Below are 9,942 nucleotides of genomic sequence, written 5' to 3'. Positions count from 1 at the left end.
GAAGGTTTGTGTTTTTAAATGTTCGGGTGTGGGGGTTTCCGTGGGGTTTTTGGTGGTGTCAGGGGTTCTTGGGTGGTGGGGCCCAATGTTGGTGTGCAGGTGGTGGGGGTTTTTTTGGAAGGTGTGAAGGGGTCAGTTGGGTGTAAGTTGGGTGTCATTGGGGGAAGGCCCATGGGGGTAAGGGGGGAATTTTGTTTTCAAAGGGGGGGCCTGGGTGGCAGGTTTGTGTCAAGGGGGGAGGGGCAGGGGCGGGTTGGGCATGTGAGGGAAGGTGCAAGATTTCTGTTTGGTGGTGCGGTCTTTGGTGGAAAGGGGAGTGGTGTGAGCCCCCAGGTTGAAGGAAAAGAGTAGGTTGGTGGTTCAGGTTTTCATGTGGAAAGGTGGGGAAAAGGGGGAAGGTGTTTGGCAGTGTGGGTGTGGGCAAGGGGGGGTTTGTGGTGGGGTTGCCCAGGGGTGGGGTCAAAAGGTTGTTATGTGGGTTTTGGGGGGTTGGTAAGTGTGAAAGGTTTTGGGAGGGAAGGGGGGTTGTGTTGCTGATTGGGGTTTGGGTGGTTTCTTAGGAGGTTGGGTTGTTTAAAGGGTTGGGATTGAGGGGTTGTTTGATGGGTGGGGGTCAGGGTGGGTAGTGGGAATGGGGGGGAGGGTAAAGGGCAGGTGGTGGTGGGGGGGTGTGTTGTTGGGGCAAGGGGTGGGGGGGGGGTGAAGGTTGTGTTGGTGAGGTGTGGGTTTGGTTTTGTAGGGGGTGTGCATTTGTTTGAAAGTGGGGGGAAAAAGGGTGGGGAGGGGGGGGGTCAAGGAGGTTGGGAAAGTGGGGTTTTTGGGGTTAAAGGGTGTTTTGGTGGTGGCGGTTTTGGTGCAGGGTTGGGGGAAGGGGGGGGTTTGGGTTGGAGAAAGTTTGTTGATTGTTGGCCATTTTTCTTTTGGGCAGGGTGGTTTGGGAAAGGTGCAAAGGGGGGGTTTCGGGTGTGTTTAAAGGAAAAAGGGGTTTCAAGAATGGCAGGGGGGGGTTTTCGGGGGGTTGGTGTGGTGGGGTCATTGGGGGGCAGTGGGCAAGGAGGCAAGGGGGGGCAGGGGTAATGTTGGGTGGGTGCAGGTTGTATTGGTGGGTTGTCATTTTTCCAGGGGGGGAAGGTGGGGGGTGGCATGGGGGTGTGGGTTGGGTGGGTTTTTGTGAAAAAATCCCCAAAAAAATAAAAAAAAACCCCCAAAAAAAAACCCCAAAAACCAAAAAAAAAGGGAAAAATAATGGGGTTTTGGGGGGCCTTTGGGTGTGTATGTGTTCCCCCTTTTTTCCTATTTTTTTTTTTTTTCTTTTTTTTTTTCCCCCTTTTTTTTTCCCCTTTTTTTCTTTTTTCTTTTTTTTCTTTTTTCTTTTCCTTTTCAAATTTTTTTTTTGTTTTCTTTTCTTTTTTTTTCTTTTTTTTTCTTTTTCTTTTTTTCTTTTGTTTTTTTTTTTTTTCTTTTTTTTTTTTGCATTTGTATTTTGGGGTTGGGAAATTTGTGTGTCATTTTTTCCCTTTGGGTGTGTCATGGTGTGTGTGTGTGTGTGTGTCATGGTGTGTGTCATGGTGTGTGTGTGTCATGGTGTGTGTGTGTGTGTCATGGTGTGGGAAGGGCAGGGGGCTGCGGTGGTGGCCATGGTGTGTGTCATGTGTGTGTGCTGCGGTGTGTGTGTTGCGGTGTGTGTGTGCTATGGTGTGTGCTGGGTGGTGTGTAAATGTGTCATGGTGTGTGTCATTGTGTGTGTGTGTAAGCTGCAGGCTGCGGTGTGTGTGTGTCAGTGGTGTGTGTACACAGTGGGTGTTGGTGGTGTGTGTGTGTGTCATGAACCATTGTGTGTGTAAGCGGGAAGGCAGGTGGTAAAGTTGCGGTGTGGTGTTGCGGTGTGTGTGTCATGGTGTGTGTGTGTGTGTGTCATGGTGTGTGTGTCATGGTGTGTGTGTGTCATGGTGTGTGTGTGTGTGTCATGGTGTGTGTGTGTGTCATGGTGTGTGTATGGTGTGTGTGTGTGTGTGTGTGTGTGTGTCATGGTGTGTGTGTGTGTGCGCTCCAGGCATGGCAGCAGCCCCCGTCAGTACCAGGTCCGGCTGGGTGACTACCACACTCTGGTCCCTGAGGAACACGAGGTGGAGTTCGGCGTGGAGCAGATCGTGCTCCACCCACGATACCGTTCCCATAGCAACGACTACTTACTCACCCCAGTGCCTGGGTCTCGGCCCGCGGGGCTGACGCTGGGGTCAGGCAGGCTCCTTCAGCCACGTTCTGCCCGCCTGCCTGCCCATGAGCAAGGAGAGAGTCCTCAAGCAGGCCAGCAACTGTCACATCACCGGCTGGGGGGACACGGGTGAGTGAGTGTGTGTGTGTGTGTGTGTGTACAGTATGTATATATATATATATACTATATACACTATAATAAGCTCCTCCTCCTCAGGCCGCTCTTACTCCAAGACCCTGCAGGTGTAGCGCCAGCCTCCTGCTGCCGCGCGCCACTGCTGGGCATGGGTTCCACGCCGCCTTCACCAGCCGCATGCTGTGCGGCGGCAGCGTCGGGCCGGAGCGTCAAGGGACAGTTGTCATATGACAGCGGCGCCCCTGTGCGAGCGGTCGGAAGTGCTGGGTGGTGGCTGGTCACGTCCTGGGGTCACGCCTGTGACGAGCTGCCTTCCCGGCGCTTCACACAAGGTCTCCGTCAGCTCCTGGACACGGAGGCGATTGGCCCGAGAGGACTTGGGAGGAAGGACAGGTGAAGGTCACCTGGTGGAGCGGTGAGGTCACGTGACCTGTGATGTCACTCACAACCTTTTTAATGTCTTCTCTTTATCTTCGTTGTTCTTTCCTCTAATAATCAGCACTTGTGATGCGATGTTCTCCAGAGCTGCTGCTCAGGGACTCATGTTCACCTCCATGTGTTTCATCTTATGACACTCAAGTGTTTATTCATATAAATATGTAAATACAAAGGGAGCACAGAGAGCGTGTGTATGACATCATCACTCTTTGACCTGCCGAGAGTCATGAACACTGCTGTGATCATAGGGGTTAAAATCAAACCCGTGCCATGGTAATCGGGTTCCAATACAACTGTAATACCCGGACCTAAACTACAACCCACATTCTGGTGCTTCTTTTCCGTGCCTGGAGCTGATTGAAATTGAAAAAACTATTGTTGTGAACTTGTGAGACCCGCCTGTCAGCAGGTGACTCGCCTGTCAGCAGGTGACTCCTGCCCTGTCAGCAGGTGACTGCCTGTCAGCAGGTGACTCCGCCCCCTGTCAGGCAGGCTCGAGCCTCCTCATGTAACCTGAGGAGGCGTACATGAGCACACGGAGGTGTGGCAGTTCAGCTGTCCCGGCTGTATACCCGTGTTACCGGAATATAATGACGGAGGAACAGACCCTGTATGCCACTTGTTTGTGCGGAACTTCGTCAGAAGCAAAGCTTTATTTGTCACGTGGTCACCTCAGTCCCTCTGATTGGTTGTTCTCGCCCATCACCAGTGACAGGATTAACCTCATAAAGGCTGGCATGACGACATATATCACATCATGGAGAACATTGTGTCTGATATCCGCTAGTGTCGTGCTCCATGATAACGGGCCTACAAGCAATATGGCCAAAAGAGGTTTAATGTCCCGCCAGCGCTTTTAAAAGTATCGGTTCAGGCAACTGCTTTTAGCCAATCGTATTTTTAAAAGTACTCCATTAGCACCGACGGTGGGCACCGCTTTAGCACCGGTATCGTTTTAAAAGTACTCGTTTAGCACCGGTATCGGAAAAACCCCAAACGACACCCATCCCTAGTTGTGACTCGAGTCATGTGGAGTGATGTCATCCTCAACCTCCGTGTCACGTTGCTCCATGGGCTCACTCACATCAGTATGTATACTGTAGAGCAGGGCTATTCAACTTCAGTAGTGCGGTCAATAAGAAAAATCAATGGGGTGGAGGCCACAATTATTGATAAAAATAATGGCTAAAACAAAACAGCAATGTATATTTCTTGCCAGGTAAACAGTCAGCACGAAAATGCCACGGTATTAGCCGGTGTGGCAAAAGCGCTAAGTAACAAGGCATCACACAACATAGCCAAAGTCTCAGCAACCACAGCCCAGATCCCAACCAAACTGTTCTATGAAAACATAAGAAATGTGACTTAATGCATCATATAAATACCATTGAGCTGAAATTCAATATCTGGTATGCAGCCACAGACCGGTATGTTTCTTGAGTGTCAATTCTTTTGGCGTGAAAGAGATCTAACCAGTCGGGATGATTTTTATTTTTATTTTTTCTAAAATGCATTTCTTCCTCCGTGGCTGTGATAAGCGCTGCTCACTTATACAATCGTGAATCACTTCTACATGGATATGAACGGTGGCTTGAAGATCTCCAGCACAGGCGTTTGTAATGTGATTAATCTGTGCGCGGTGGGAGCCCGCTGCAGATGGAAGAGAAACAGAACGCACGCGCAGGGAAAACCAGTAGGTCTGAGTAACCAGTAGGGTGGGTAAATAATCTACAACCAACACTTGTGCGGAACATAAAGATAAATTATAGTTTGGTTGAGGCAACAGTGAAATTAATGGCTCTGTTAGATGTCTCAATGTAAAAAAGAGGCGTGTCCGTCAGTTTTATTTTTCTTACCAAGCTATACTGTTTTGGGCCCCCCGGGGGAAAAATTTAAAAAGGCCTGCGAGAGGAAGGCCTGAACTAAAGCACCTCACAGTGTTGATTGGTCATATTGACACTCGTGTTTCATAATTCATAAGTTAAGTTAAAGCAATCTGGTAGACTTGAAACACAACGCTGCCTCCTGATTGGTCGACTGATGATGGCAATAAATTTTTTTAAAAAAAAGTTTTTTGTTGATGTTTGGTCTGAAATGTTTTCCTTTAAAAAAGGGGCCCACCACACAAAAAAACAAATATAATAACACACACACATTTAAAAATAAAAATAAAATTTAAAAATAAAACAATAATAAATACACAATAAAACAAATTAATACAAAAAACACACATAAAATTTAAAAATAAAATTTAAAAATAAAATTAAAAACTAATTTTTAAATTTTAAAAACAAAACAAACCCCCAAAATTTTCCCAAAAAATTTAAAAAAATTTTTTTTTAAAAAATAAATACACATAAAACAAACCCCCCCCAAAAAAATAAAACCAATTTTTCCCAAAAAAAAAAAACAACAATTAATTTATAAACAAAACCCCCCCAAAAACTAAATTTTTAATAAAATAAAACCCCAAAAAAAAAAAAATTTTAAAAAACACAATATACCCCCACATTTTTTATACACCAAAAACCAAAAATAAAATACCCAAAAAACAACATAACCATAATTTAAAATACAACATTTTTCCCCCCCCCCCTTTAAAAACACACAACAATATAACCAAAAAAAACAACACAAAAAAAACATACAAAACATTTTAAAACCCCCTAAATACAAATTTCACACAAAATTTCATTTTAAAAAACACAAAACCCAAAAAAAAAAAAAATTTTCCCCCAATAATAACACACAATAAACACCAAAATTTAAAATTTTACATACAAAATACAAATATAATACCCAATAAAAAACCCCATATTAAACACAAAACAAAAAATAAAAAAAATTAAAACCCAAATAATAACAAACAAACAAAAACCCAAATAAAATATACAACAAACACATAAATATAACAAAAACATAAATAAAAACCTTTTAAAATAACAAAAAATAACAAAAATAAAAAAACATAATAACAAACACATATACTAAAAATACAAAAAAATTTTTAAAAACACACACAATACACCCAATTTTTAATAAAAACAAAAAAAATAAACAAAAAATATACAAAAAAACTAAATTTTAAAACCCTTAACCATTTTAAATTTTACAAAAAAATTTCCCCCCCTAAAAAACAAAAAAAAAAAAAAAAAATAAAACAAAAAATTAAAAACAAAAAAAATAAAAAAAAATAATTTATCAAATTTTACCTATTTAATTTAAAAAATTTTCCAAAAATTAATAAAATTTTTTAAAAAAAACCCCCCCCTTTAAACCCATAAACACCCTTTAAAAACCCCCCCCTTTTTTAAACCCAAAAATAAAAAACCACATTTTTTAAAAAAAAACAAACTTTTAAAAACCCCCAAATTTTCCCCCCCGGGGGGGGGGAAAAAAACCAAAAAAAATTAAAAGGGGAAAATTTTTAAAAAACCCCAAAATAAGGGGGGGGAAAAAAAATAAAAAAAAAAAAAGGGGGGAAAAAAAAAAAAAAAAAAAAAAAAATTATCAAATTTTTTAAAAAATTCCCCAAAACCCAATACTTTCCCCCCCCCCCCTCCCCTTTCAATAAAAAGGGGGAAAAAACCGAACCCCTTTTTGCGGGCGGAAAAATTTTGGTTTCCCAGGAAAGGGAGGGGGCCCCACCGGAAAAAAAGGGGAAAAAACCCCAGGAAAAAAGGGGGAAAAAACCCGGGAAGGGGGTGGGGAAAAAGGGGAAACCCCCAAAAAAAAAGGGGGGGGGAAAAACCCCCCCCCCGGGGGGGGGGGGGGGGGGGCCCCCAAAAATTTAAAGGGCCCAAGGGGGGGTTTTTGGGGGGAAAAGGGGCCCAGGGGGACCCCGGGCCCTTTTTTAAAAAAGTGTCCGGGGGGAATAATTTTAAAAAAACCCGGGGAAAGGGGTTACCCCTTAACCCGGTTTTCCCCCCGGGGGAAAGGGGGGCCCGGGGCCGTTTGGGCCCGTTTTACGGTTTTGGGGCCAAAAGGGGGGTTCCCGGGCCCCGGAAAGTGGCCCAGGGCCCCTTTTTTGGGGAAAAAAGCTAACCTTTATTTCGCCCGGGGCCTGAGGGCCCCGGAAAAAAAAAAAGGGGGTTTTTTCTCCCCCCCCGGGGAAAATTTTTCCGGGAAAACCTTTTTCATTTTTCCCCCCCCTTCCCCAAAAATCGGGTCCCCCCTTTCCCCTTTTTTTAAAAAACCTAAAAAACCCCTTTTAAATCCCCCTAAACCCCCCCCAAAATTAAAAACCCCCCTTTCCCTCAAAAAAAAACCAAAATTCCCCCTAAAACATTACCTTAAACCCCAACCCACCCGGCCCCCTCCCCTTTTTTTCCCCCCACAAAAAAAAACCCCCCCCAAAATTTTCCCAAAAAAACCCCCAAAAAAAAAAAAATCAAATCCCCCACCCAAAAATCACAAAAAAAATTTTCCCCCCCTTTTTTAAAAAAAAAAAAACCCCATTTCAACCCACCCAAAAATTAAAAAACCCCCAAAATCCCCTTTCCCCCTACCCCCCCCCAAAACAACCCCCTTTTCTTTTTTCTTCCAAATCCCTTTCCCCCTAAAAACCCCCCTTTCCCCCTTTTTTTTCTAATAAACCTTCCCCCTTTTAAAAAAAACTTTTTTAAAAAACTCACATTCCCCGCTTTTAAAATTCCCCCCCCCATTTGCAAAAACCACATCCAAATTTTTTAAAAAAAACCCCCCACATTTTAACACCCACCCCCAAAACCCCTTTCCAAAAACCCCAATCCACAAAAATTCTTCTAATTTTTCTAAAAACTCCACTTTAATTTACACCCCAACTTTTCCTACTCCTTTTAAAAATTCAAAATTTTTAAAAAACAAAATAAAAAAATAATAAAAATTTAAAAAAATTTTTTAAAAATTTTTTAAAATTCCCCCAAAAAAAATCAAAATTTCACCCCCTTTTTTTAAAAAAAAAATTTTTTAAATTTAAAAAATTTAAATCACAATTTATTCCAAAAAATTTTAAACCCCTAATTCAACCTTTTAAAAAACCAATTTAAAATTAAAAACCCCCCAAATTTCAAAAATTTCCCCCCTTTTTTTTTTCTTACAATAAACCCCTTTTTTTCCCTTTAAAAATCCCAAACAAACTCACAACAATCAAAAAAATTTTTAAATTTTAAATTTTACTTACAAAATTAAAAAACACCCCAAATAATAATTTACCACTTAAAATTTCCCCAAAAACCCACAATTTTTTTTCACAAAAATTTTTTAAACCCAAAATTCAACAAACACTTAAACACCTTTTAATTTTCCCCAAAAACCTTTTTTCCCATACAACCTTTTTTCCCCCCCTAATATTCCCCACTTCAAACCCAAAAAACCCACCCTCACCCCAAAAACCTTTTAAAAAACTTTAAAAAAACCCCCCAAAAAACCAAAACCCCTTTTGTTGGCGGGGGCATTTCTTTGTTTTAGTTTTTTTTGTTTTTAAAGAGTTTTTTAAACCGCCCGGATTTCCCGTTTTCATTCGGTTGCCCTCTTTCAACAGATTTAAAAACCCGTTAATTTAAAGGTCTTTGCTTGAAGTCTTTGAACATTTTTATGTTAGTACATTTTAAAAAAAAATTGTTCATAGAAAACAGGTTAAATTCAAAAATATCACAGTTCAAAAGTTTATCACCCCCAAAAAATTTTTTTCCATAAAACCATTTATTTTTAAAAAGAGTTTAAAAGATGAAAAAAAGTCAAACTTGAAATTAGAAAAAGATTTTATTTTAATATTAATTTTTCCAAATTTCTTTTTAAAGAATGTCCCTTTTAAATTCCATTGAACCTTTTCTTTACGTTTTTTGTTATAATTGTTGAAAAAAAGTTCCTAAAAAAATTATTTTGGGGATTTTAAATGGTCAATGCTAAAATAATTTTCTTGCTCCATCCCTTAAACCAAGCTGCCCTTTTCCCTAAGAGTTTTAAATGTATTTTTTCAGTTGTTGGGGAAAAAATTTCCTAAGGCCCCCCAATTATGGGTTTAAAAAAAGTATAGCCCTTTTTTTTCCCCTTTTGGTTTCCCATTTCCCCCCAAAAAACCCCCCCCCATAAACCCCCAAATTTAAGTGGGGTTTAGGACTTTAATTTTTCATGCCCCACAAAAACCGGTGACCCAAAAACCCCAAAAGGTTAGTCCAGAACCCTTTTCCCAACTTCCTCTGTCCCCGGCTTTTTCCCCTACCCTTTTTTTTAGGCCAGCTCAAATTTGGCCTTTTCCCCTCTGCCAGAACCCATCCCGGGCGCCTCTTTCCCGCGACCTCATCTTTTGGGCCATTTGAACTCCATTTGGGGCCTGTGAGGGGCCCCTAAAAAGAACTCTAAGCGTCTTTTTGCTGGTTGTGACCCCTCCCATTTTTTTGCTCGGAGACCCTTTTTGCGTTTTCTGAAAGGGTGAAGGGAACATTTTAGTTTTTCCCAATTTTAGGTAGCCCCATTTTTAAGAAAAAAAATTTTTGAAAATTTTTTTTTCTGGCCTTTTTTGGTCTTATCGAACCCCAAAGTTCTCCCGTTTAACTAGCTCGGGGCCATTTTTAACTTCCCTCCTTTTTACTTCTAACTAATGTACCATTAGAACACTGGAGTGATGATGAAAAGGGCCTCTATACACCTATGGAGATATTTCATTAGAAACCAGACGTTTCCACCTAGAATAGTCATTTACCACATTAACAATGTAGAGAGGGTATTTCTGATTGATTTAATGTTATCTTCATTGAAAAAAACAATGCTTTTGAACGGTAGTGTATATATATTTGTATATGTAAAAAAAAAAATGTTTACATTTACAACTAGAACAAATTATAATATATGTAGATATATATTATTTATTATTATTATTGATCATATATATGACTATATATATATTTTTTTCTTCTTCTTTTTTAGTCTTTCTAATTGTACATTTTATTCTCCAGGCTGACAAACTTAAATCTGGATATGGACGTATATATAAATGTTAATTAAATAAATCTAAAGTTTTGCTGAATTTAAGATTATATTTCTTAATAGACTCTAATTCCAATTGTATTAAAACATTTAGCTTCTCATGATGTAACTTTGTGTGTGTGTTTGTGTCTTTGTGTGTGTGTGTGTGTCGGCATTATATGGTTCATTAAAGAATCTTACTCCAGTAA

At 40.7% G+C, this 9,942-nt stretch overlaps 1 protein-coding gene across 1 annotated transcript in view; it reads left to right on the top strand.

Annotated features, from left to right (window-relative positions):
• LOC130190302 (neurotrypsin-like) overlaps window positions 1–2,229 on the top strand; it is a 27,334-nt gene extending 25,105 nt beyond the window's left edge. The window contains exon 10 of the mRNA XM_056409624.1: window positions 2,054–2,229. Coding sequence (XP_056265599.1) covers window positions 2,054–2,229 — 176 coding nt within the window. The remainder of the gene's footprint in view (window positions 1–2,053) is intronic.
• Window positions 2,230–9,942: the final 7,713 nt, after the last annotated feature.

This window comes from Pseudoliparis swirei, chromosome 24 (genome assembly GCF_029220125.1).
Source record: "Pseudoliparis swirei isolate HS2019 ecotype Mariana Trench chromosome 24, NWPU_hadal_v1, whole genome shotgun sequence".
NCBI lineage: Eukaryota > Metazoa > Chordata > Actinopteri > Perciformes > Liparidae > Pseudoliparis > Pseudoliparis swirei.
Note: the sequence above shows the minus strand (reverse complement) of the source record. Positions and strands in the feature narration are given on the sequence as shown.